The sequence below is a fragment of the Salmo salar genome, chromosome ssa09 (genome assembly GCF_905237065.1).
Source record: "Salmo salar chromosome ssa09, Ssal_v3.1, whole genome shotgun sequence".
In the NCBI taxonomy this organism is placed as follows: Eukaryota; Metazoa; Chordata; class Actinopteri; order Salmoniformes; family Salmonidae; genus Salmo; species Salmo salar.
The window spans coordinates 25,164,937-25,192,298 of NC_059450.1; the positions used below are offsets into that span (position 1 = coordinate 25,164,937).

Genomic DNA, 27,362 nt, shown 5'->3' on the forward strand with positions numbered 1-27,362 from the left:
TGGAAGGCTACCTGAAACGTTTGACCCAAGTTTACCCAAGGTTTGACCCAAGTTAAACAATTTAAAGGCAATGCTACCAAATACACTCAATTAGTATGTAAACTTCTGACCCACTGGGAATGTGATGAAATAAATAAAAAGCTGAAATAAATAATTCTCTCTACAATTATTCTGACATTTCACATTCTTAAAATAAAATGGTGATCCTAACTGACCTAAGACAGGGAATTTTTACTAGGATTAAATGTCAGGAATTGTGAAAAACTGAGTTTAAATGTATTTGGCTAAGGTGTATGTAAACTTCCAAATTCAAATGTAGCCTTGAAGAGCCTGAGGAAACTGAAGAAATGTATTTCTCATTTCCTTTGATCACTCCTCCAACTAACCTCTCCACTCCCTCATCTTAGAATGGTGTGTGTGTTGCTGCATACACTCTCTGGCCTACCTCTCACATGTGGGCATATTATACAGGGCACTCATGCTTATTGGGTATACAGTGTAAAATCAGCCTCCCTGCAGTGTTTTCAGTGAGTTGATCTAACAGTCTCTGGATGAGTGGCTGAGAGCTCTATGACTATATATAGTGGAGGTGGGATGGAGAAGAGGCTCCCTCTCTCTCGCTCTTTTAAATGGTTATCATTGCACATTTAATTATAACCACATTTGAGCAGAGGAAATCATGACGTACGTGGGGTACAAAATTAGATGCATTTAACAGAGTATCCTGTCTCCACCATCTGTAACTCAGCTGTATGGTGGTGTGTGGTGTATGGAGGTGTGTGTGTGTGTTCTGCTTACCTATATTTGGGTGGTTTAAAATCTTCATTATTCTTACTTCTCTGAAGAGCTGCAGGGAGAGAAAATTAATTAATTGTTCATTGTTGAACTGGATGTGTCAGAGAAGAGACAGTAGGGAACTGTTTAGAAGTGGATTTATATTTATATATATATATAGTGGGGCAAAAAAGTATTTAGTCAGCCACCAATTGTGCAAGTTCTCCCACTTAAAACGATTAGAGAGGCCTGTAATTTTTATCATAGGTACACGTCAACTATGACAGACAAAATGAGAAAAGAAAATCCAGAAAATCACATTGTAGGATTTTTAATGAATTTATTTGCAAATTATGGTGGAAAATAAGTATTTGGTCACCTACAAACAAGCAAGATTTCTGGCTCTCACAGACCTGTAACAACTTCTTTAAGAGGCTCCTCTGTCCTCCACTCGTTACCTGTATTAATGGCACCTGTTTGAACTTGTTATCAGTATAAAAGACACCTGTCCACAACCTCAAACAGTCACACTCCAAACTCCACTATGGCCAAGACCAAAGAGCTGTTCAAGGACACCAGAAACAAAATTGTAGACCTGCAACAGGCTGGGAAGACTGAATCTGCAATAGGTAAGCAGCTTGGTTTGAAGAAATCAACTGTGGGAGCAATTATTAGGAAATGGAAGACATACAAGACCACTGATAATCTCCCTCGGTCTGGGGCTCCACGCAAGATCTCATCCCGTGGGGTCAAAATTATCACAAGAACGGTGAGCAAAAATCCCAGAACCACACGGGGGGACCTAGTGAATGACCTGCAGAGAGCTGGGACCAAAGTAACAAAGTCTACCATCAGTAACACACTACGACGCCAGGGACTCAAATCCTGCAGTGCTAGACGTGTCCCCCTGCTTAAGCCAGTACATGTCCAGGCCCGTCTGAAGTTTGCTAGAGAGCATTTGGATGATCCAGAAGAGGATTGGGAGAATGTCATATGGTCAGATGAAACCAAAATAACTTTTTGGTAAAAACTCAACTCGTCGTGTTTGGAGGACAAAGAATGCTGAGTTGCATCCAAAGAACACCATACCTACTGTGAAGCATGGGGGTGGAAACATCATGCTTTGGGGCTGTTTTTCTGCAAAGGGACCAGGAAGACTGATCCGTGTAAAGGAAAGAATGAATGGGGCCATGTATCGTGAGATTTTGAGTGAAAACCTCCTTCCATCAGTAAGGGCATTGAAGATGAAATGTGGCTGGGTCTTTCAGCATGACAATGATCCCAAACACACCACCCGGGCAACGAAGGAGTGGCTTCGTAAGAAGCATTTCAAGGTCCTGGAGTGGCCTAACCAGTCTCCAGATCTCAACCCCATAGAAAATCTTTGGAGGGAGTTGAAAGTCCGTGTTGCCCAGCGACAGCCCCAAAACATCACTGCTCTAGAGGAGATCTGCATGGAGGAATGGGCCAAAATACCAGCAACAGTGTGTGAAAACCTTGTGAAGACTTACAGAAAACGTTTGACTTGTGTCATTGCCAACAAAGGGTATATAACAAAGTATTGAGATAAACTTTTGTTATTGACCAAATACTTATTTTCCACCATAATTTGCAAATAAATTAATAAAAAATCCTACAATGTGATTTTCTGGATTTTTTTTTCTCATTTTGTCTGTCATAGTTGAAGTGTACCTATGATGAAAATTACAGGCCTCTCTCATCTTTTTAAGTGGGAGAACTTGCACAATTGGTGGCTCACTAAATACTTTTTTGCCCCACTGTGTGTGTGTGTGTGTGTGTGTGTGTGTGTGTGTGTATATATATATATATATATATATAACACACACACACACACTGAAAAAATATATAAATGCAACAATTTAAAAGATTTTACTGAGCTACAGCTCATATAAGGAAATCAGTAAATTTAAATAATTAATTAGGCCCTAATCTATGGATTTCACATGACTGGGAATACAGATATGCATCTGTTGGTCACAGATACCTTAAAAAGTAGGGGTGTGGATCAGAAAACCAGTCAGTCCCTGTTGTGACCACCATTTGCCTCATGCATCTCCTTCACATAGATGATCTGGCTATTGATTGTGGATCGTTGTCCCACTGCTCTTCAATGGCTGTGAGAAGTTTCTGGATATTGGAGGGAACTGGAACACGCTGTCGTAGAGGTCGATCCAGAGCATCCCAAACATGCTCAGTGGGTGACATGTCAAGTAAATATGCAGGCCACGGAAGAACTGGGACATTTTCAGCTTCCAGGAATTGTGTACAGATCCTTGCGACATGCTGAAACATGTGGTGATGGCGGCGGATGAATGGCACGACAATGGGCCTCAGGATCTCGTCACAGTATCGCTGTGCATTCAAATTGCCATCGATAAAATGCAATTGTGTTCGTTGTTGTAACTTATGCCTTCCCATACCATAACCCTACCATGGGGCACTCTGTTCGCAACGTTGACATCAGCAAATCACACGCCCACATGACGCCATACACGTACGTGGTCTGCGGTTGTGAGGCCAGTTGGACGTACTGCCAAATTCTCTAAAACGCAGTTGGAGGCAGCTTATGGTATTGAAATTAACATTCAATTCTCTGGTAACAGCTCTGGTGGACATTCTTGCAGTCATCATGCCAATGCACGCTCCCTCAAAACTTGAGACATCTGTGGCATTGTGTTGTGTGACAAAATTGCACATTTTAGAGAGGCCTTTTATTGTCCCCAGTACAAGTTGCACCTATGTAATGATTGTGCTGTTTAATCCGCTTCTTGATATGCCACACCTGTCAGATAAACAAATTTGTGCACAACATTTGAGAGAAATAAGCTTTTTGTGCGTATGGAACATTTCTGGGATGTTTTATTTCAGCTCATTAAACATGGGACCAACACTTTACATGTTGCATTTATATTTTTGTTCAGTCTATATGCTTTATGTGTCTTAAATAATACAATAGTCACTTCCACATACCGAGTGATATTGTTGGGGAATGTTACTATTAGGTTAACATGCAATATTTTGTACTAATGATGACCTATATTAATTGAGTGACTATGACATATGATAACCAACTAATACCCAGGGCCGATCAGGCCTTACAAAAACAGCATGATACTAACACTTACAGTAGTAGTAGTAGTAGTAAGAAAACCTCACTGACATATGACAGACACTGATGTGGTTTTCGCTTACAGAGAAAATGTATCTCTACCCAAATATTTCCCAAGCACTAGTCTGGTTTTCACAAACATCTAGAATACATCGTTGTGCTATTAAAGAAGTTGAAGTGAAGTTCCGATTATTGTCCCCGCCTATCTTTCAGAACCTTAGACTTGACCGGTTTCAACGTTATTTGAGCAAGACACCTGCACACACAGACAAGACAAATGTGGTCCCGTGTGGCTCAGTTGGTAGAGCATGGTGTTTGCAACGCCAGGGTTGTGGGTTCAATTCCCACTGGGGGACCAGTACGGGAAAAATTAAAAAATGTATGCATTCACTAGTGTAAGTCGCTCTGCATAAGAGCGTCTGCTAAATGACTAAAATGTCATGGAAACGCTCCATAACCATTAGAGAGTGATCAGAGTTGTGTCAGAGCCAAAAATGCTCTTTAGGGTTCAATCTCAGTGGGAATATAATAACTAAGTGCTATTTATTATTGATCCTCCTTTTACGACAGCTCACTGTGCTCCCTTCCGCCCATAAAATAATAAAAGGGATCCATATTTAAAAGAGCAGGAGCCGTGCCTGATGCTGTGCCATGTACTGGCCTTTCTAGCTTCTACTGTGCCTCCTGGCATTACCCAATACCAGGTGCTGCAGCAGTCAATGCATAGGAGGAAATATATCAGCATGTCGGGAACATACAGCTTAATGCCATCCTACTGTTCACGCATCAAGAAACACAGACACGACACGCTCTGTACTGGGGAAGCCAGGCTGTTTGGAGGATGACAGACCCAGGTGGTGTTCATCGCCAAGTCTCTCAACTGAATAGTATGATTTCCGGTTTAGCTAAAATACTAAAGGGTTAAATTAAACTTCAACAGAAAAACACTCTGAACACCATAGTAACAAACAAGCGTAGATTCGACTTGGCTCTTCCTTGCTAGGGGAAGAGAAGTCTTAGCCTTGGCTTGAGGTCTAGCTCACTTTCATTACACTCTTCCCATTATGCCCCTCTACCCATTTTTATAGCAAAATATTCTCAGAGTGCTGCGTAAATATAGAGAAATAAATTATGCATTTATTAGGGGTCCCCATTAGAGCTACTCTTCCTGGGGTCCAAACACATTAAGGCACCTACATCACACAAAACAAAAGATAAAACAGTACATGATATAACATTATTACACCACTACAATAGAAAATGTATAACACCACTGCCAAGTGTCAGATCTGGAGGAAACCTGGCACCATCCAAACGGTGAAGCATGATGGTGGCAGCATCATGGTGTGGGGATGTTTTTCAGGGACTAGGAGACTAGTCAAGATTGAGGGAATGATGAACGGAGCAAAGTACAGAGAGATCCTTGATGAAAACTTGCTCCAGAGTGCTCAGAACCTCAGAGTGGGGCGAAGGTTCACCTTCCAACAGGACAACGACCCTAAGCACACAGCCAAGACAATGCAGGAGTGGCTTTGGGACAAGTCTCAATGTCCTTGAGTGGCCCAGCCAGAGCCTGGACTTTAACCCGATCTAACATCTCTGGAGAGACCTTAAAATAGCTGTGCAGCAACCCTCCCCATACAACCTGACAGAGCTTGAGAGGATCCGCAGAGAAGAATGGGGGAACTCCCGAAATACAGGTGTGCCAAGCTTGAAGCGTCATATCCAAGAAGCCTCAAGGTTGTAATCGCTGCCAAAGGTGCTTCAACAAAGTACTGAGTAAGGGTCTGAATACCTTTGTACATGTTATATTTCTGTTTTTTATTTTTAATAATTTAGTAAAAAAATTCTACAAACCTGTTTTTGCTTTGTCATTATTGGGTATTGTGTGTAGATTGATGAGGGATAAAACAATTTAAGACATTTTAGGATAAGGCTGTAAGGTAACAAAGTCTGGAAAAAGTCAAGGGGTCTGAATCATTTCCAAATGCACTGTACCTGATGTGGAGTAGAGTTCCATGTAGTCATGGCTCTATGTAGTACTGTGCGCCTCCCATAGTCTGTTCTGGACCATTTTCCATGTCATGGATAGGCAGGCAGACAGGCTTATCATTGTTTTGTAAAAAACTGAGTTCCCCTATGTGTGGTTGCCGGTTGGGTTTCGTGGTGTTCTCTAGAGAAAACCATAGGGAACAGACAACACTATCTTACAGCAGTATTGACAGGCTTATGTACTGATAAAGAGCCGAACCGGTCAGTTCTTGCACACACACACAAACAGACCCCATGGGAACCACCTGGCTAAGGCACAATAACAAAACATCTTAATAGACATAATACTTCTACGAAGATGGTGTTGCCAACAATCCAGGCTTACCAGTAAGGCTGGGAATTGTCAGGGACCTCACTATACGATATCACAATACTTCAGTTTCAATATGACATGTATTGCAATTGTCACGATTCAATATCTATTGCAATTCGATATTGTGATTTTATTACATTTCGATATTCCAAACATATTGCTCACCATATGTCTTCTGCAGAGGGACAAGAGAAAATTAGTTTTGGTCAGTCATGGAATTAAGTGCTGAAAACAAATTGGCTCCCTATTTAAAAAGAAGATGGCGAACAATCTATGAAGGACAAATACTGGAGTTTTGGTGCAGGTACATCCAGTCAAAAATAATATTGCAATATTGTCAAAACTATACAATATAGTGTCAAAAACTGTATCGATTTTTCCCCCCATCACTACTTACCAGTGCACTAATATATGGATCACTAACCTTTACTTATGCTACAAGGCTAATTGTCACAGCAGGTCCCATTTTAACAGTCAGTTCGACATTTATTTGTGAGAACTGCTTCTGCTCTCATTAGCCTATACTGAACTTAAAACAGCTTTAGTGATGCTCTGTGGTGACTTTATGAGAAGGGAGTAGGAGAGCAGTAGAGGCAGAGGCCACACCACACCAGACTCCAAACATCTGAGAACCAACTGTTTACATTTAATCAAAGGCTTTGGCCATTTCCCTAACCTTTGCCCTCTAAACTGGGCAACAACAGCCTGGTCGGTCAGTGAAGGGAGGGAGGGAGTTCGGGAGGAATGGAGGTCAAAAGATTACATTGAGCTTGTCACGGATGTGAGCTCTTCCAAACTATTAAAAACCGAGGATGAAAACAAAGATTTCAGCTTAAGACCATGTTTGATTTACTGTCCCAATAACAGAACCAACCACATTTTGCAGTCTCCTCTTCTCAGTGTACCTGGACCTCTTAGATTTGTTGGTGCTGGAGAGGTAGAGTTCCTTTTGTTCACAAATCACCGCCTAAGTCAGAAGGCGACATTTAAGGAAGATATTGATAGCTTTGTACTACTAAAAATGAGTAACATCAAGTACCCAACACAACATGACTATTCCTAGGGGTTATTACTAAATAGTCAACAGAAGCTCCATGCGCTGTGTTTCCAACAAGCCACCTCATAAAGAGCCTCATGACTCAGATAGGGTTCAATTGAAATTTGTTTTAATCAAATCACATTTTATCTGTCACATGCGCTGAATAAAACAGGTGTAGACCTTACCGTGAAATGCTTACATACGAGCCCTTAACCAACAACGCAGTTCAAGAAATAAGAGTTCAGTAAAAATATTTACTAATAAACTAAAGTAAAAAGTACAATAAAAAGTAACTTGAAACTCTCAACCCGCTCCACTACAGCCCTGTTGATGTTAATGGGGGCCTGTTCTGCCCGCCTTTTCCTGTAGTACGCGATCACCTCCTTTGTCTTGCTTACAATGAGGGAGAGGTTATTGTCCTGGCACCACACTGCCAGTTCTCTGACCTCCTCCCTATAGGCTGTCTCATCGTTATCAATGATCAGGCCTACCACTGTTGTGTGGTCAGCAAACTTGATGGTGTTGGAGTGGTGTTTGGCCACGCTGTCATGGGGGAACAGGGAGTACAGGAGGGGACTAAGTACACACCCCTGAGGGCCCCCCATGTTGAGGATCAACATGGCAGATGTGCTGTTGCCTACTCTTACCACCTGGGGGCGGCCTGTCAGGAAGTCCAGGATCCAGTTGCAGAAGAAGGTGTTTTGTCCCAGGGTCCTTAGCTTAGTAATGAGCTTTGTGGGCACTATGGTGTTGACGGCTGAGCTGTATTCAATGAAGAGCATTCTCACACAGGTGTCCAGGTGGGAAAGGGCAGTGTGGAGCGCGATTGAGATTGCGTCAGCTGCGGATCTGTTGGGGCAGTATGCAAATTTGAGTGGGTCTAGGGTTTCCAGGATGATGGTGTTGATGTGAGCCATGACCAGCCTTTCAAAGCACTTCATGGATACCGATGTGAGTGCTATGGGGCGGTAGTCATTTAAGCAGGTTACCTTCACTTTTCATGGTCTGCTTGAAACACGTAGGTATTAGAGACTCAGTCAGGGAGAGGTTGAAAATGTCAGTTAAGACACTTGCCAGTTGGTCTGCGCAGGCTCTGAGTGCACGTCCTGGTAATCCGTCTGGCCCAGCGGCCTTGTGAATGTTGACCTGTTTAAAGGTCCTGCTCACATCGGCTACGGAGAGTGTGATCACACAGCCATCCGGAACAGCTGGTGCTCTCATGCATGCTTCAGTGTTGCTTGCCTCGAAGCGAGCTTAAAAGGCATTCAGCTCGTCTAGTAGGCTCACGTCACTGGGCAGCTCGAGGCTGGGTACTGCATATCGGTGCTAGAGGCATCACTACAGACCCTGGTTTGATTCCAGGCTGTATCACAACCGGCCGTGATTGGGAGACTCCATAGGGCGGCGCACAATTGGCCCATTGACCTCCGAGTTAGGGTTTGACCGTGGTAGGTGGTCATTATAAATAAGAATTTGTTCTTAACTGAGTTGCCTAGTTAAATAAAGGTTCAATAAAAAAAATGAAAATACATTTAAAACAAAATTGTAGTCCGTAATAGTTTGCAAGCACTGTCACATCCAACGAGCGTCAGAGCTGGTGTGGTAGGATTCAATCTTAGTCCTGTATTGATGCTTTGCCTGTTTGATGGTTCGTCTGAGGGCATAGCGGGATTTCTTATTAGTGTCCGGATTAGTGTCGCGCTCCTTGAAATCGGCAGCTCTAGCCTTTAGCTCGATGCGGATGTTGCCTGTAATCCATGGCTTCTGATTGGGGTATGTACATACAGTCACTGTGGGGACAACGTCATCGATGCACTTACTGATGAAGCCAATGACTGAGGTGGTATACTCCTCAATGCCATTGGATGAATCCCGGAACATATTCCCGTCTGTGCTAGCAAAACAGTCCTATAGCGTAGCAGCCATGTCATCTGACCACTTCCGTATTGAGCGAGTGACTGGTACTTCCTGCTTTAGTTTTTGCTTGTAAGCAGGAATCAGGAGGATATAATTGTGGTCAGATTTGCCAAATAGAGGGCGAGGGAGAGCTTTGTATGCATCTCTGTGTGTGGAATAAAGGTGGTCTAGAGTTTTTTCCCCCTCTGGTTGCACATGTGACATGCTGGTAGTGACATGCTGGTAAAAATTAGGTAAAACGGATTTAAGTTTGCCTGCATTAAAGTCCCCGGCCAAAAGGAGTGACGCTTCTGGATGAGCATTTTCTTGTTTGCTTATGGTCTTTTACAGCTCGTTGAGTGCGGTCTTAGTGCCAGCATCGGTTTGTGGTGGTAAATAGACGACTACGAAAAATGATGAAAACTCTCTTGGTAGATAGTGTGGTCTCCAGTTTATCATGAGGTACTCTACCTCTTGCGAGCAATACGTCAAGACTTCCTTAATATTAGACATCGCGCACCAGCTGTTATTGACAAATAGATACACACCCCTACCCCGTCTTACCAGACGTAGCTGTTTTGTCCTGCCGATGTACAGAAAACCCAGCCAAATGTATATTATCCATGTCGCCGTTTAGCCACGACTCGGTGAAACATGGTATTACAGTTTTTAATGTCCAGTTGGTAGGATAGTCGAACGGAGATCATCCAGTTTATTTTCCAGTGATTGCACATTGGCCAATAGAACGGATGGTAGAGGTGGGTTACCCACTCGCCAACAAATTCTAACAAGGCACCCTGATCGCCGCCCCCTGTATTTCCGTATCTTCTTCACACGAATGACGGGGATTTGGGCCTGGTCTCGGAGAAGCATTTTATCCTTCGCGTTGGAATCATTAAAGAAAAAATCCTTGCCTAGTTCGAGGCGAGTAATGGCTGTTCTGATATCCAGAAGCTATTTTTGTTCATATGAGACAGTAGCAGCAGCATTATGTACAAAATAAGTTACAAACAATGCGGGGGAAAAAAACACAAAATAACACCGTTGGTTAGGAGCCCGTAAAACGGCAGCCATCACCTCTGGCGCAATTGTAAGAGATTTTTGCATGCTTCTGTTCTCCGTTTAGTTTTTCCAGGTTTTCAACAAAATTGGATGTCAGGACACCACTTTTGAGGTCTGGAAAAATCTAATAAATTTAGATTTTTGGGTGTAGTTACCCTTTATTTCAAGTACGCACCAGCCAGAGACCGTTGTTTGGTTAATGATGTTTCTGTAGCGCTCATGTGATTGCAGTTTGCAAAACAAATGGCCACTGAATTGATGCAAATAATCATATCATTCCACCAGGTAGGCATAGGCCACTTTGTAGCTAGCATTTCATTGAGAAGGTTTTTGGGAAAGACTTTCTATCTCTACCAGAAGGTCATCATTAGCATCATAAAAAACATGTAGACATATATACACACACAGGGGCATTCCTGTGCCGTTTCAAAAAGTTGCAGGACAAAAACGAATCACTGATGCATTTTGTCTTATTACTAACATGGGCAAATTTTAGAATAAATTCAATACATTTATACTGAATAAAAATATAAACGCAACATGTAAAGTGTTTGTCCCATGTTTCATGAGCTGAAAAAAATAGAAATCACAGAAATGTTCCATACGCACAAAAAGCTTATTTATCTCAAATTATGTGCACAAATGTGTTTACATTTCTCCTTTGCCAATATAATCCATCCACCTGACAGGTGGGGCATAAGCAAGAAGCTGATTAAACAGCATGATCATTACACAGGTGCACCTTGTGCTGGGGACAATAAAAGGCCACTTTAAAATGTGCAGTTTTGTCACACAACACAATGCCACAGATGTCCCAAGTTTTGAGGGAGTGTGCAATTGGCATACTGACTGCAGGAATGTCCACCGCAGAGCCCAGGACCTCCACATCCGTCTTCTTCACCTGAGGGATGTCTGAGGAGGGGTGGGTTGATGAAGATTATTTCTGTCTGTAATAAAGGCCTTTTCTGGGGAAAACTCATTCTGATTGGCTGGGCCTGGCTCCCCAGTGGGTGGGCCTATGTTCTCCCAGGCGAACCCATGGCTGTGCCCCTGCCCAGTCATGTGAAATCCATAGATTAGGACCTAATTAATTTCTTTAAATTGACTGATTTCCATATATGGACTGTAACTCAGGAAAATCTTTGAAATTGTTGCATGTTGAGTTTATATTTTTGTTCAGTGGTTGATTTCCTACTGAAGTTCAATACATTTTTTTATATTGTTGAATTCCATTTTAATGTCTGGATGCCGTGATTCTGTCCACAGCGCTGATTTTATAGGGCCCTACTCAGAGTTTATGTTGACTTAGCACAGCCTATGTCAAAGGACCTGGCTTTAAATACAAAGCACCAAATCAATGGTGCTTTGGAAAAACAGATGGAAACTACAGCTAAGCAGCGAGTGAGAGAGATGCTTACTCTGAGTCTCAGTGGGGCAGGCAGAATACCAATGACCACACCAGCACCCTGGGTAAGCCCTGGTCATGCGCTCTGTCTGTCTGTCAAACCTTGCCTGCTACAGCACATCAGTCATATCAATAATGCCCTCTGACTGGCCACAACCACCAGCAAGGCACAGGCACAGGGCCAAAACTACACAGGTCAGCAGTTACACAGCAGCGCTAAAAAAAGATCTATTTTGCCACACAACCTCAATAAGTGTACTGGGAATCACAACCACACAGGGAGGATCCTTACCTTTTGAAGGCTGTTTGGGTTCAGTTGTGTCTTATCGATAATCTTTATCGCCACCTGAGGAGAGAGCAAAAACAAAGTGTGTAAACAATTATGCTCTGAGGACCCTTCACTGGGATCAACACAGCACAGCACACACATACATAACATTACTTAGCTTTTATTTTTATGTCCCCCACTTATGAACAAGATACAATTCATATTTGCACAACAAGAACAACGCTATTGAGAGGGGAAAGAATAGAGTAGTGAAGCTAGGTAAACCAGAAAGGGGCTACAGCAGCCTGACCTGCTGCAGGCATAGTCTCTCCTCTCACCTCTCTGCCAGTGAGGATGTGACGGGCTAGCTTGACCTTGGCGAAGTTGCCCTTCCCAATGGTCTTCAGGAGTCGGTAGTTCCCCACATGAGGCTGCTCGTCGGCCCCAGAGTTCCGGGTGCGGACCCCGGAGCGGACGGAGCGAGCGGTGACCTCCTGGCGCCCATTGCTGTGAGATGTATGCTGTGGACATACACAGACAGACAGACATGAGTAGAACAGCGTGCTGTGGATGGACTGACGGATGGACAGACAGACAAAGGAGTGAAACATCTCTGCACTAGCAGTGGCTCATGCTTGGGATTCCATCCACTGCAAGGTTCCAGAACAACTCTCCTGTTAATTAAATCTTTACTGAACAGATTATAATCAAGCTAACCAAGCGGGTAAAGAAAGGTTAGTGTAGGTGACTGACTAGTGCAGCCTGATTAACAAGTGTACAGTGAGGGAAAAAAGTATTTGATCCCCTGCTGATTTTGTACGTTTGCCCACTGACAAAGAAATGATCAGTCTATAATTTTAATGGTAGGTTTATTTCAACAGTGAGAGACAGAATAACAACAACAAAAATCCAGAAAAACACATGTCAAAAATGTTATAAATTGATTTGCATTTTAATGAGGGAAATAAGTATTTGACCCCCTCTCAATCAGAAAGATTTCTGGCCCCCAGGTAACGAGCTGAGATTAGGAGCACACTCTTAAAGGGAGTGCTCCTAATCTCAGTTTGTTACCTGTATAAAAGACACCTGTCCACAGAAGCAATCAATCAATCAGATTCCAAACTCTCCAGAAACACAAAAGAACTGTCAATCTCCCTCGGCCTGGGGCTCCATGCAAGATCTCACCTCGTGGAGTTGCAATGATCATGAGAACGGTGAGGAATCAGCCCAGAACTACACGGGAGGATCTTGTCAATGATCTCAAGGCAGCTGGGACCATAGTCACCAAGAAAACAATTGGTAACACACTACGCCGTGAAGGACTGAAATCCTGCAGCGCCCGCAAGGTCCCCCTGCTCAAGAAAGCACATATACATGCCCGTCTGAAGTTTGCCAATGAACATCTGAATGATTCAGAGGACAACTGGGTGAAAGTGTTGTGGTCAGATGAGACCAAACTGGATCTCTTTGGCATCAACTCAACTCGCCGTGTTTGGAGGAGGAGGAATACTGCCTATGACCCTAAGAACACCATCCCCACCGTCAAATATGGAGGTGGAAACATTATGCTTTGGGGGTGTTTTTCTGCTAAGGGGACAGGACAACTTCACCGCATCAAAGGGACGATGGACGGGCCATGTACCGTCAAATCTTGGGTGAGAACCTCCTTCCCTCAGTCAGGGCATTGAAAATGGGTCGTGGATGGGTATTCCAGCATGACAATGACCCAAAACACACGGCCAAGGCGACAAAGGAGTGGCTCAAGAAGAAGCACATTAAGGTCCTGGAGTGGCCTAGCCAGTCTCCAGACCTTAATCCCATAGAAAATCTGTGGAGGGAGCTAAAGGTACAAGTTGCCAAACATCAGCCTCAAAACCTTAATGACTTGGAGAAGATCTGCAAAGAGGAGTGGGACAAAATCCCTCCTGAGATGTGTGCAAACCTGGTGGCCAACTACAAGAAACGTCTGTCCTCTGATTGCCAACAAGGGTTTTGCCACCAAGTACTAAGTCATGTTTTGCAGAGGGGTCAAATACTTATTTCCCTCATTAAAATGCAAATAATTGTATAACATTTTTGACATGCGTTTTTCTGTATTTTTTTGTTGTTATTCTGTCTCACTGTTCAAATAAACCTACCATTAAAATTATAGACTGATCATTTCTTTGTCAGCGGGCAAACGTACCAAGTCAGCAGGGGATCAAATACTTCTTCCCCCCTCACTGTATGTACAGCATACTGATGTTCTGACCCTGGTTAAAAGCCCACAACAGCCCACCCCAAAATCAGATAGATACTTTTCTATGGGTCAGTATCGACTCCAACCCAGGTCAGCTCCATTAACAGGGCCTGCTCCGCCCTGACAACCCCACCCCTAACCTGAGCATCAGTGTCTGTAGCTACACCTGTCTGTAGCTACACCACAGACAGTTGGAGTTGTGGGAAAAGATGTACAGCACTGAACTGGATGAAAAGGAAAAACATAGATTAAAATGATTCTGATGTTTGCATTGATCAGGATGTTACCAGTAAGAATGCATTAGATTCAGCAGATGTCCAAAGGTCTCGTAAACCAGACAGAACACTGCGCTCGTCAGTCTGTTGGACAAGGCTCGACTTCCAGTATAGCCAACAACAGCACTGTAACCCAGTGTTATAATCACTCGCAGGGAACGCCAGGGATGCTTTCTTTTCTGTTGTGATCCACTAACATATCTAAATGTTATAAACTGCATTAAGTAGGTCACACTTTCAAAAATATATATACCCTGGGAATGTTTCTTCAATATAATATTCCTTTCTTATGATCCAGAATGGATGACAGGATAAAGAGTATTAGAACATCTAGATACAACTGCAGAAAATCTCATTAACAAAAATACATTCCAAGAGAGGCATCATTTGGCTAAATTAAAATTACAGGTAGCCTGAGATTTCAATTAAAAAGTCCTTACTTACTACACTGATGGGGTGTCTTTTCATTGCTTGCCGGATACTCTGAGCGAGAATGAAAACTCTCATACGATTATCATTGAACTAGAAGTGGTGGGAAATATCAGTAAGCCTATATCATTGAGAGCAAGCAATAGAACTTGAAAACCAGTCAGAACCTAGTCTAACAGGTAAGGTTGTTTGGATGGAGATACAAAAGAGTAGGCTATTTATCACTATCCACAGACCAAACAAACCATCTGGCGTGGCATCAGTCAACATATGAGATTACAGCCAGGGCGTGCACAGTAGAGGATTTTGTTTGTTCCCGAACGTATGCCTGTCTCCGGCGTGACACAATGTATCGAACACTCAGATACAAGGTAACCAGTATGTAAAACCATATGATACAATGTAAGAAAAATAGTTTCGTTGTTAGGCCTACTTTCTATTGTCAGAGACAACACATCTCTAACTGGCTAATAATAACAGTTTACTTACGCTCTCCATCTCTTTCTCATTGACTGTAGGTAGAGGAGTTCTTGTTGACATTTTCTCGATGAAATGTTGTCTATTTCCCTATATTCTGCACCTCCTTTGGCAATACGAGGGGAGGCGATTGTATTCTTGCATTTGGACACAAACTATGAATTCGGCAACTGTCTCAACATCGGTCCATCGAATCCAAATTTGTCTCAAGATATCCCGAAGACGCAAACAGAATTGAATGACATGTATTTCCCTATGACGCTCCTCGGCAGCAGGGCATTCGCCCTATCGTCCTTTATGTTCAGAATTAAGTATGTCAACTATATGTTTCATTGCAAAAAATACAATACATTGGCTGTTAAATTGAACTAAGAGGCTGATCGACTCCAATCTAGGCTACTCAGAGTGGACGGCGGAAGGTTCAGATGTCACCGCTCCCAAAATCGCAATTTTGTTGTGATGTTATCCGTGTGTGCCTTGATATCCGTCTGTATTCCTGGGTTTCAAAATTGTTGAGCTTTTGGACTTGCAGTCGGTTCTATTTCTTCCATCTTCGATTCCAAATGAAACTAGTGTTTTAGGTGGGAGCAAAATGGCTACCACTCACGGGCTCTGTTGGATCGGCCCAAGTCCTGTCTGATAGTGATGGGTCGTTCGCGAACGAATGGCTCTTTTTGGTGACCGATAGGAACCGAATCGCATCGGCTAAAGGGCCTTTTATTTGGCTCCCCGATTTGCGTACTGCTACTGCTTTTTTAAGCTTCAAAACGATCTGCAAATAAATTACAAAAATCATTCACTGAAGAGGATTCACTGCAGAAACAAAGTGACCACGTCAATCTAGTCCATTTGGCAAACAAATGCAGGCGATCGAAATTTGTCCAGGTAAAATTTTATTTCAACATGCATATCACGACCTGACAATGGTAGACGCCTTTTTTGGTTTTATGTGTACGTTTTCCCCTAGTTCTTGTTTTTTTTTTTCAAGCATTTAAACGAAGAGCCGTTTGGGAGCCAAAGGATGCAGCTCACCGAAAAGACTTGGTCTGGAATGCCATCACTGCCTCAGATCACTACTGTCTAATGACAGACGTGAGGATACAAGCGACCCCTTAGCGCTCATTGGAGCTCAGTACAGAGTGATGGTAGCACTATCACTGCTGTGTTTCACAATGACAGATTGGAAATAAAGTTTATGCCTTACCTACAGAAACCATGAGTCAGGGCTCATGCTCCCAAAATTAGCTTTGTTATGACTGGATGGGCTGTTGTAATATACTGAAAACTGGGATAAGTCACCCTGATGTGTCATAATTCCAGTGTTTTCTGTGCTCTCCTTTTTCAAAACAGTTTTGTATTCAATATCTCCCGAGATGGCACTGCTGACTTGTCAAGGAGGGAATACCAATTTATGTTTAGTGACATCGCTAGTGGGCATGTAGTTTACACATACACCACTTATCTCAGACAAGTTCAAGAATCCCATCTCAGACAAGTTCAAGAATCCCATCTAACAATTAACCAAAGGTTGTTTATCTGTAACTAAATTGAACAAAAATATAACAGTTGTGGATAGCAAAACATTTAATGACTGGAAAAAATACAACACAAAACCTACAAAAATTAATGTGCAGTCAAGTAAATCCCCAAAATACACCAATATCGCATAAATCGAATGTCTCAAATTACAGAGTTAATGTGCAGTGACTAATAGCGCTATGTTAACAAAAGCAGTGAGGTTGTGGGAAAAGGAGAGTAGGGCTGGCTGGCAATTTGGCAGGATGAGAAAATGTGATTCAAAACAACTTCTCAAAATGGCCTCCTTGTTTAAATTGCATCAATATCAAAGTAGTCCTCTTCCTCGTCAGGCTTGTCCGGTTTTACGGTCTCCACTTTCAGTTCCCGAGCAGAAGAATCATATACAACCTGAGGAGAGAGCAGGATGGAAAATAAGAGTTCATTTGTGCGTTATACTGGCATCAAAACTCAAACCTTTATCTCCACAATTTTGTGATATCCAAAAATGGTAGTTAGTCTTGTCCCATCCCTTCAACTCCCCTACAGACTCGGGACAGGCAAAGGTCGAGAGCCATGCGTCCTCCGAAACACGACCCTGCCAAGCCGCACTGCTTGCTTAACCCGGAAGCCAGCAGCACCAATGTGTCTGATGAAACACCGTACAACTGACGATCATGGTCAGCTTGCAGGTGCCCGGCCCACCACAAGGAGTCACTAGAGCGCGATGAGAAAATGAAATCCCGGCCAGCCAAACCTTTCCTAACCTGGACGACGCTAGGCCAATTGTGCACCGCCTCACAGGTCTCCCGGTCACGGTCGGTAGTGACACAGCCTGGGATTGAACCTGGGTCTGTAGCGACGCCTCAAGCACTGCAAAGCAGTGCCTTAGACCGCTGCGCCACTCGGGAATTATCATTTAATTTTATCTGATGTGGAATAGAGTTCCATGTAGCCATGGCTCTATGTAATACTGTGCGCCTCCCATAGTCTGTTCTGGACTTGGGGATTGTGAAGAGACCTTTGGTGGCATATCTTGTGGGGTATGCGTGGGTGTCCGAGCTGTGTGCTAGTAGTTTAGACAGACAGCTCGGTGCATTCAACCTGTCAACACTTCTTACAAAAACAAGTAGTGATGAAGTCAATCTCTCCTCCACTTTGAGCTATGAGAGATTTACATGCATATTAATGTTAACGCTCAGTGTACATTTAAGGGCCACCCGTGGTGCCCTGTTCTGAACCAATTGTAATTTTACAAGGTCCCTCTGTGGCACCTGACCACACGACTGAACAGTAGTCCAGGTGTGACAAAACTAGAGCCTGTAGGCCCTGCCTTGTTGATAGTTGTTAGAAAGGCAGAGTAGCACTTTATTATGGACAGACTTTTCCCTATTTTACCTACTGTTGTATCAACATGTTTTGACCATAAGTCAACTTGCTCAATTTCTACATTTATTGCAAGAATTAGTTGAGGTTTAGTGAATGTTTTGTCCCAAATACAATGCTTTAAGTTTTGGAAATATTTAGGGCTAACTTATTCCTTGCTACCCACTCTGAAACTAACTGCAGCTCTTTGTTAAGTGTTGCAGTCATTTCAGTCGCTGTAGTAGCTGACTAGTGTATAGTGTTGAGTCATCCGCATACATACACACACTGGCTTTACTCAAGGCCCGTGGCATGTCATTAGTAAAGATATTAAAAAGTAAGAGGCCTGGACAGCTACCTTGGGGAATTCCTGATTCTACCTGGATTATGTTGGAGGCTTCCATTAAAGAACACCCTGTGTTCTGTTACAAGAAAATCTTTATCCACAATATAGCAGGGGGTGTAAAGCCAAAACGTGCGTTTTTCACATCAGCAGACTACGATCGTTAATGTCAAAAGCAGCACTGAAGTCTAACAATCATTCTCTCAACAACTCATCAGTCGAGTGGCGCAGCGGTCTAAGGCACTGCATCTCAGTGCTAGAGGCATCACTACAGACACCCTGGTTTGAATCCAGACTGTATCACAACCGGCCGTGATTGGGAGTCTCATAGGGTGGCGCACAATTGGCCCAGCGTCGTCCAGGTTTGGCCGGTGTTCACTAAGCATATCCTAGTAGCCCAACTCAAACCACAAAGTATAAACTGTGCAAGCTATGAAAATATCAGTGGACAGTCTGACCAGTACCTCCACATTTTCATCCTCTGCCTCTTCTTCCTCACTGCCCTCGCTCTCTTCCTCTGCCTCCTTCAGCCACTTGATGAAAGGAGCTGCCTTCGCATGGATCTCTTTGGCAAGTTCCTTAGAGACATATTTCTTAGACACCTGAAATATATAAAGTAATGAGCAATGACACTCACGGAGAAGGAGCAAACAAATTTTCATGACAAAAAGTTATATTTGACAAGAAACTAGGTATTAAGGTGGTCAGTCTGACATGCAGCTGTATTGAACCGTGTGTGAGAGCATGTACAAGTTTAACCACACACCTTCTCTGCCCAGGACAGTATGACATCCTCCTCCACTAGGTCAGCATCATACAGGTCTTTGAGTATGACAGGCACACGGGGCAGCAGCTGGGCTTGGTGCAGCTTTACCAGGCACTCAAATCCTCCCAGGAGGTATTTCTGGGCCTTCTTATTATTCACACAGAACTAAAGACAAGGAGTAACAAAACCACAATCAATTTGGCAAGGTTTTGGTCAACTTTGTCCCCTCTTGAACACATTACCACAGTGGTAAGAGGTTATGACAGAGGTCAAATGTAACAATGGAGGTTTGAAGACTCACGCGAAGGAAATGGCGTTTGTATTTCTTTATCTGGTCACGGATGTTTTCGTCAAACAGTAGTTCGCTTAGGATCAGCGGTCCCATGGCCGTCACATCCAGACGCTCTGCCTCTGCCAAGATCTCCTTATCAGCTGCATCAATAGCGCCATCCTCCCTTTTTTGCTGGAGAAAGTAACCAGTGAGAAAGCTTTTAACATGATTTTCAAAATAGCCCCTAAGCAGCCAAGAAACACAGATTGCGCTGTGTTGAATAGGGAAAAAAATGACTTAAGGCCAGTCAAAACTTCTAGGTCGCCATCATAAAACATTCACTCTCATTGTACCCCTATATCAATGAGATATTTTCACAATGGATCACCGACCTTCATTGCCCTTGTAATTGATTTCAGGCACAACTTACTTTGACAAAGTTATAGAATATGTTGACCCTCTCCTCCAGGGTCTTCTCCAGGTCCTCACTGAGGGTCAGGTTTTTGGCATGGGCACTAATCTCCTCCATTCTTCTTCTCTGTGCCTCCTCCGTGGTCTCCTCTGCCCAATCCTCGTCATCATCGTCACCGTCCTGATACACAACACACGTTCTCAAGGGATCAATAGCTGCTAGACAGACAGGCTTGGGTTACTGAGAGACTAGTCCTTCAGAACAATGACAGCATGGAGGGGGGTGATAAGAGGTTGGTTCCCCCTTTTCAACCACTAGCATTAAAAACTTAAACTGACATGGCTTGCACACATTAATGAGGATACTCACCACAGCATCAGGGGCATCTATGTCGTTATGATTCCCAGCCTCTACGCTGCCAGAGCCATTTTCCTTGTCCTTCTTACGGTTCTTCTTCTCCTTCTTCTCCTTCACAGATCCAGGTTCGTTTTCTGTTGAAAAAAGCCCTTGGTGCTTTGTCACTCAGCAGGCCACTTATCAGACTTGACTTTAAGATAAGAAAAACAAACCGGTCATGGGCAAATTCTTATTGTGTGCTTACCTGGTGGGTTTTTGAGGATAAACGTGCAGAGCTTGTGTCGAGTGTCTAACATGCCACGATACCCACAGGCCTTACAGGAGTTACCAATGGTTTGTTTCTTAGGATTGATATGCTGCAATGAAAGGTCAACCAACTTATCATAATCACCCTTTATACCACCCATAATAGACAAGCAATCACATACCCAAAACAGACCATAACTACATTGCAGGAAAAAAAGCCACTTTATCTCTCACTGCTGTGTATGATGTAGCAGATGAGATCCCAAATGGCTGGGGCATGCACAAGCAGGACCCAGAAAGGCAGATATGGTTGGCAGGATGTCAAATAAAACGACATAAAAACATGACCGGGGCTTTATTCTATCTACACGCCTCAGAAAGGACATACACTACACTGGGAGTGAATTAAAAGACATGATTAAAAAAAGGAAGAAACACTACCAGGAAATAACAAAGGACAAAAAATGTTGATCAAATATTTACCAAATCAGTTTCAGGGTTATCACACTCAGGACACAGCACAAATTTACGGATAAATATGTCAAGCATGTCCTGCAACTTGTTCGCCTCATGGGATCCGTTGACGATGAAGCGGTCATTCTTTGCATCAAACTGGGTCTGCGCACCAAGCTCACAACCAAAAAACTTGGTCGGATCTGCAAAGAGGATATGAGTTGCAATCAACATCCACTAAGCTAATGGATGGTTATGCACACAACAGATACCTAACATTTAGTGAAGTGAAGGTAACATATCAATGTATGGTGCAAGTCAACGTAACCACTTTAGAATCAACACTATGGTAGTGGGGAGGTCAACTTACATGTTGGAGGCCGACTCAGTGCCTTTGCAACATCAGTCATGTTGACAATGACCGTCTTGATTCCATTTCCCTTGCCCTCAACCTGGACACAAATCAAACCACAAAAACCATAAATAACTTAACAGAATAATTTTGTACATGGACCACCATTGAGTCCTGCACATTTCATTGGAAAACATAACTGACCAAGGATGCAAATATCAAGAATGTGTAATGACGATGCTATTTTCCTGACAGGATCGTGACAATATTATACCAGATAATCACCTTAGCAATCAGACGGGGCATCTTGTAGCGATAGAACTGGTCTGCCACGCTGCGGTTGACGTTGACCGACATTTTGACTGGCTACTAGCACTATCAGTAAGATAAAAAGATCTTGAATGGGGATTTTTTGGGATCTTCTGTCTGGAAAAGAGGGGATGACATAAACGACTGCAAGCGTGCTCAGTCTCTGACATGAAAAATTGTTTGCCACTGTGGCCGCAAGCGCCTTGATCGTAGACTAGGTTTCCTCCACACAGGTTCCAACAGCTGCGCAACAGCTCTGAAAAGAGGGGAGAAAGGCATGGACATCAACTCTAGTTCCATAGATTTTGATAACTTCCTAGATGGCAATGGCTTTTATTGACTACCTAAGTAGCCTATATAATTATCTGACTTTACCTTTTAGTTACAACCTGTATGTATAGTTGTTGGGTATGTTGCTAGCTAGCTACCCACCCAATGTGTCAAGTTAGTGTGGCTCTCGTGAAATATCGCCACTGACATTGTCAAACTCAATTATGAGACCCCGTGTGGCTCAGTTGGTGGCGCTTGCAACGCCTGGGTTGAGTGCAGTACGAAAACGTATGCACTAACTAACAGATAGCCAACTGATCTCGCTTTACCGTGAACTAAAACACAGCAAACGTGTCTAACGTTAATACATGTAGGTATACGCATTCTTTCACTTCGATATACAAACGAGGTCGGGTTGATTAGCAACCGGGAAGCCAGACTGATGAATCTAGGTAAGTTAGCGCTGCAGAGTGCGTCATGATTTATCAGATGGCAGGGGTGATGGGAGACGCCATTTTGATATTCTTATTTAGCGGAGACATAACTACGCCACGAATTTCACTATAAAAAGTAGCTACATCGAAATATACATACAACAAAAACAAAGCGTATATATTTACGACAGCTGCATATGTCTATAGCTGGTCATTATGCACTCACCGTTTTCGTAAAACAAAGACATAAACAACGATGGTCGTCCAAGAGGCACAGTGAAGTGTTGCCTAGTACTGCTGCTGCCAATAGCTGGTGTGTTGCTGGGATTGTAATTCAATGATGCAAGGTGGCAGAATTTCGGAGGTGATAAACGATCTAGCAGATTCTTGCCCCTGTTGTGAAAATATTCGGGACGCCGTCAGAGTTGGGGTGTCTAAGAAAAAAATAAAGAGTTAGTCAGCAGAAACTAGTTAGATACAGCGACTAACGTTAGCTAGCTAAACACGTTTTGATACACTCGCGCGAACGTTAGATAGCTAGCTTTGGCTAAATATAACATGGACTCAATCCAGCTATATCATACAACAATTATTAGTTAGCTAGCTAGACACCTCGCTATCAGATGGACGATAGTAAAATTGCTTCGCTACCTCTCGAACGTTCTCTCAGACAGGATGATTATTCTGTAGCCAAAACGTGAACTTCTTCTTCGATTAAGTTTAACGGCGGTTGGCACCCAATAAATGTTGCATTACCGCCACCTACTACTAGACTGTAGTACAACTCCCTTATACTTTGCTTGAAGAAATAAATAAACAAAAACCCTAACATCTAACACTGTACTCACAAAAAAAGAACACCCCCCCCTACTCCACTATTTAAATCTATAAGGATGGGACAACACCACTTAACACACCCTGGAACTCTTCTGATGTCAAGTCTCGAACACCCAAATACCTCTCTGCAGCTGACACTACAACCTCAATTTTCTGCAACTTACGTTCCAACCTTGCAGTACAGTTGATAACCATTACTATAAATGCAAAAAATCCAATCTTACTGAAACATATATTACTTGTTGGCCTGTACTGGTACAGATCTACCACTCACACCACTCCTCTTAGGATCCCTCCCCCTTGACCCGTCTTCCTCTACTTTCTTCACTGCCTCCGCATATGACAACTTCTGAACTATTCTAACCCTGGAAACCTCAACCTGCCTCTCTCGCACGGGACATTTCTGATCCCCAGCCCCATGGACACCCCTACAATTAACACATACCGCTACTTTCCCCAATGCTACACATTCCTTTGTCTCATGCCCTTCTGCACACTTCTCACACCAAGGAACCTCCCTCCTACACACTGCTGTCACATGCCCATAAGCTTGACACCTGTAACAACGTAATGTATTCGGCACAAAAGCTCGTACAGGATAACTTATATATCCTAACATCACTTTGTCAGGCAAAGAATCAACATCAAAACTCAAAAGAACAGACAATTACTTTTCTGTTTCACCAACTCACGCCACCCTGTCTGTGTCGCACCAAACGATGAGCATCACAAACACTGGGAATCTTCCCGTTCAGTTGGTCAACTTTTACATTTACCGCTACGCCAGTAATCACTCCTTTCAATGGTGCCCTTTTCTTGTGAGCAAAACAAATCACATTTCTTGCCCCCATTTGTTTAACGCGGAGCACCTTCCTCTCTGGTACTGATAAAATGATTGCATCATCATTAGTTCAGCTTTGAATAATCATGATTGTCATGTTAACAATAAGGAAACGTTTCGAGCTCACTTGGGAAAATTCCCTTTATCCTGATACACAACCACTACCACACCCACTGCCAACACCATCTCTGGTTAGCTGTTGTAAAACAAATAGCCTTTGGTTTGGTACTATATTTCTCAGTCAATCAATATATTTCTACTGTGGCAGACACAAATATATTAACTTTTCCTCTTCTTTTTCTCTCTCTATGAAACCAGGCCACCAGCATGTCAGGGCCAGTTATGAGTGGATAGCAATAATCCCAGGAGGAATGTTTGGGAATTTGGTTGTATGAGTGTGGAATGGAACAACCAGGTAGAGCAGTTGTAAATATTCCCCCACTCCTTGAATTTTTTCCAGACCTAGGAAAGTTTGGGAAAAATTCAAAAGGGTAGACGGTGTTCACCCATATAGGAAAGTTCTACACTGTAATGGGCTCCCGTGTGGCTCAGTGGTCTAAGGCACTGCATCTCAGTGCAAGAGTTGTCACTACAGTCTCTGGTTTGAATCCAGGCTGTATCACATCTGACTGTGATTGGGAGTACAATAGGGTGGTGTACAATGGGTCCAGTGTTGCCGGGGTAGGCTGTTGTTGTAAATAAGTGTTTGTTCTTAACTGATTTGCCTAATTAAATAAAAATAAATAACCTCCAGCATGTTTATCTTTCAAACACATTTTAAATGTATTGTGTCCTATCATCAGTTACTCCTATTAACTATTAACAGGATTATTGTAAAAAAAACAGTCCTCACAATGAGTCTATTGTTACAAAATGTAATGTTATATAGGCAGGCATCCAGTACAATGCAGCCACAGAAACTGAAAGCAACACCATGACTGTGGAGTGTCGCTAATGGGAAAAGGGGTAAATTCCCTGCTCCAGCTCTACTGTACATAGTTCGGCAGACAGCCTCTTGTATGGACATTGGTGGTTGGCTGACAAACTGTGACTTACAGTATTCCTCATCTGTACTACTGTACATGCACCTGCTCCATCCCCTCAAGATATTACATCATAATATCTACCTACTTGGATTCTGACTGAGGACCAGTTGAGTTCAGCATTGGTACTTTTTGTGGCAATCGGTGTGTCAGACAATCAACCCAAAAGAGAACCGTGAAGAGATTAATCTTGATGACCAGAAAAGGTAAGGAGGAAGGATGAGAATCGTCTGATGAAGAACAGTACACTACATGCAGATGGTGAGATCCAGATTCTTACTATGGTCTACCTATTGTTTGTCATTCATCATGTTTGTTCCAAAAGCAAGAAGATATGTCTACATTTCTTGGGATCAATTAATTATTTTAATGTAATGTATTATGACCAAAGCAATCAGTATTCAATTTATATTGAATCAACTTAGAGTCACATGTATGGTATAATAATGGTAATTTGTTTTTTGTTCAGTGAGACTCAGAAGAAGGACGATACAGACTCAGAAAACTTGCTCCAAAGATACTTTCACCGTATGGAGGCGTCTGTGGACAAACACTTCCCTAAACTGCCAGCAGAGGACACTATGAATCAACTGAAGTGCTACCTAAAGGAGGTGCAGAGAACTATGCTGGGGGAGCTTCTGAGGTTAATACCCCTGCTCAAAGAGGCTGAGTTGCTGAGGCATTGGATTGCTTGCTATCATCTGTGTACGTTTGATTGTGTACACCAGATCTTTCAGCTTATTTACACAATGGGGCAGCAGGTAGCCTAGTGGTTAGAGTGTTGGGCCTGTAACCAAAAGGTTGCTGGATCAAATCCCTGTGCTGGCAAGGTAAGCATCTGTTGTTCTGCCCCTGAATAAGGCAGTTCATGGGTAGGCTGTCATTGTAAATAAGAATTTGTTCTTAACTGACTTGCCTGGTAAAATAAAGGAGGTCTTTACTGTGTTCTACACAGGTACTCAGTGTAACAATGGAGCTGCTAGGACACCCTGACCTGAGGCTCTCCAAGCAGTTGACCTTCTCCTTCTGACAGACTGGTTCCCACAGGGTGAGGCAACTACTGGCCACTGTCCAGGTGAATCACGTATAGGGTCGTTAATGTCATCTCAAAACAAACAAATCAGTACAGGTGTCCTACTTCTTGAGGGTTAGATTTCTAACATGTATCGATTTTTAAACATATATTTGTGATAATAATCCAAGCAGTTCCTGTGAATATAATATTTAACTCATTTCGGTCTATCAGTACACCTCCTGAGTCTCTCTCTCTTTCTTTCTGACCCACCGCAGGATGACATCTGTGAATAGTCAGGTAGAGAGGTGTGTCTCTCTGGGGAAGATGCCTTCATCCACCTGCATCTGGATGTCATTCAGGTACTTCAACCAGCAGGGATGTGCACAGAGATTATACAGTGTATCCCTGTAAGTCTATACTAAGACATTTCTCTCCATGTCTCTTTTCTTCCTCTGCGTAGTGCATCAGTTCTGTGCTCCAAAGAGCAAAGATGATGAGCCAAACTCTGATGCTCATGGCACATATAGTCTGTTGGCAAGAGCTACAGGACTTCATAAAAAGGTAGGTCTCGCTTTTTCTTAGTCCCACAACTGTTTCATGGTCTATAACTGTTTGACCAGGCACAATGTTGAATGAATGTGCTAAACTGTGCAGGTATGTCAATGTTGAAAATAAACACCTTCAGAAACAAGCAAGAATGGGCATGTCTGGTACAATGCACTTCTTCAAGACTTTCAACACCTGCAATGAACTCAAGTGAGTTTCTCTATTCTTCTTATGCTGTTTGCAATCAGTAATGATAGTTTATTCCATTACAATGAGCATGACATAAAATCAAATCTCATGTATCACTGTTGGATCATGGTCATCATTATGATTATAAATTATTATGTTTCTTTTGCGGGCTGTATGTTCCAACGATTGCCAGAGATAACAAGTTTTGACTGTGTTAAAACCATTTCAACACTTAAGGGGATGGAAGCTCTTGCTTTTAAGTTTCTTCTGGAAAGACCAATTCAATTTGCACAGGTGCATTTCCCCCCCAGCTGCAAATAAATGATATAGCAATTAGCAGTTAGCCTCTGTTAAAAATCAACAAATTCCCCACTTTCAATGTGCACTCTTGAACATCCTAGAAACACATTAATATTGTCATCGTAATTTCTTATTTAAT

General features: G+C 42.8%; 2 protein-coding genes across 14 annotated transcripts in view; both read right to left on the bottom strand.

Moving 5' to 3' along the window:
* The window catches only part of LOC106610955 (MAP/microtubule affinity-regulating kinase 3), a 37,448-nt gene extending 21,097 nt beyond the window's left edge, over positions 1 to 16,351 (bottom strand). For 5 of the 12 annotated variants that reach the window (XM_014210681.2, XM_014210673.2, XM_045723519.1 and 2 more), the window contains exons 1-4: positions 14,898 to 15,184; positions 12,278 to 12,460; positions 11,964 to 12,017; positions 799 to 847 (exon numbers count right to left, since the gene is read on the bottom strand). In XM_014210681.2, coding sequence (XP_014066156.1) covers positions 799 to 847; positions 11,964 to 12,017; positions 12,278 to 12,460; positions 14,898 to 14,960 — 349 coding nt within the window. In that variant the 5' untranslated portion in view covers positions 14,961 to 15,184. Of the gene's footprint in view, positions 1 to 798; positions 848 to 11,963; positions 12,018 to 12,277; positions 12,461 to 14,897; positions 15,186 to 15,371 lie in introns of those variants that run through there. The other 7 variants (XM_014210676.2, XM_045723518.1, XM_014210675.2 and 4 more) reach the window with 3 other exon arrangements.
* A 574-nt stretch (positions 16,352 to 16,925) lies between these two features.
* Positions 16,926 to 23,405, bottom strand: LOC106610956 (eukaryotic translation initiation factor 5). Of its 2 annotated transcripts, none has more exons than XM_014210684.2 (12): positions 23,104 to 23,405; positions 22,679 to 22,886; positions 21,725 to 22,004; positions 21,458 to 21,539; positions 21,118 to 21,290; positions 20,633 to 20,744; positions 20,401 to 20,522; positions 20,050 to 20,211; positions 19,650 to 19,811; positions 19,349 to 19,513; positions 19,047 to 19,184; positions 16,926 to 17,285 (listed from the first exon to the last, which is right to left on the bottom strand). In XM_014210684.2, exons 3-12 carry the CDS (start codon positions 21,794 to 21,796, stop codon positions 17,187 to 17,189), a joined length of 1,287 nt encoding a protein of 428 aa, XP_014066159.1. In that variant the 5' UTR covers positions 21,797 to 22,004; positions 22,679 to 22,886; positions 23,104 to 23,405; the 3' UTR covers positions 16,926 to 17,186. The 2 variants fall into 2 exon arrangements, with proteins under 2 accessions (XP_014066159.1, XP_014066157.1); XM_014210682.2 differs by having other exon boundaries at positions 20,401 to 20,537.
* Between the last annotated feature and the right edge of the window lie 3,957 nt (positions 23,406 to 27,362).

What these genes read in the sequence shown, in the direction of transcription:
- LOC106610956 (XM_014210682.2), bottom strand. Translation starts at nt 21,796, where the DNA reads ATGTCGGTCAACGTCAACCGCAGCGTGGCAGACCAGTTCTATCGCTAC. An exon ending in ACTGAGTCGGCCTCCAACAT is followed by an intron (nt 21,291 to 21,457) that starts GTAAGTTGACCT and finishes TCCTCTTTGCAG; the next exon opens with ATCCGACCAAGTTTTTTGGT. An exon ending in TACTGTCCTGGGCAGAGAAG is followed by an intron (nt 19,185 to 19,348) that starts GTGTGTGGTTAA and finishes TATATATTTCAG; the next exon opens with GTGTCTAAGAAATATGTCTC.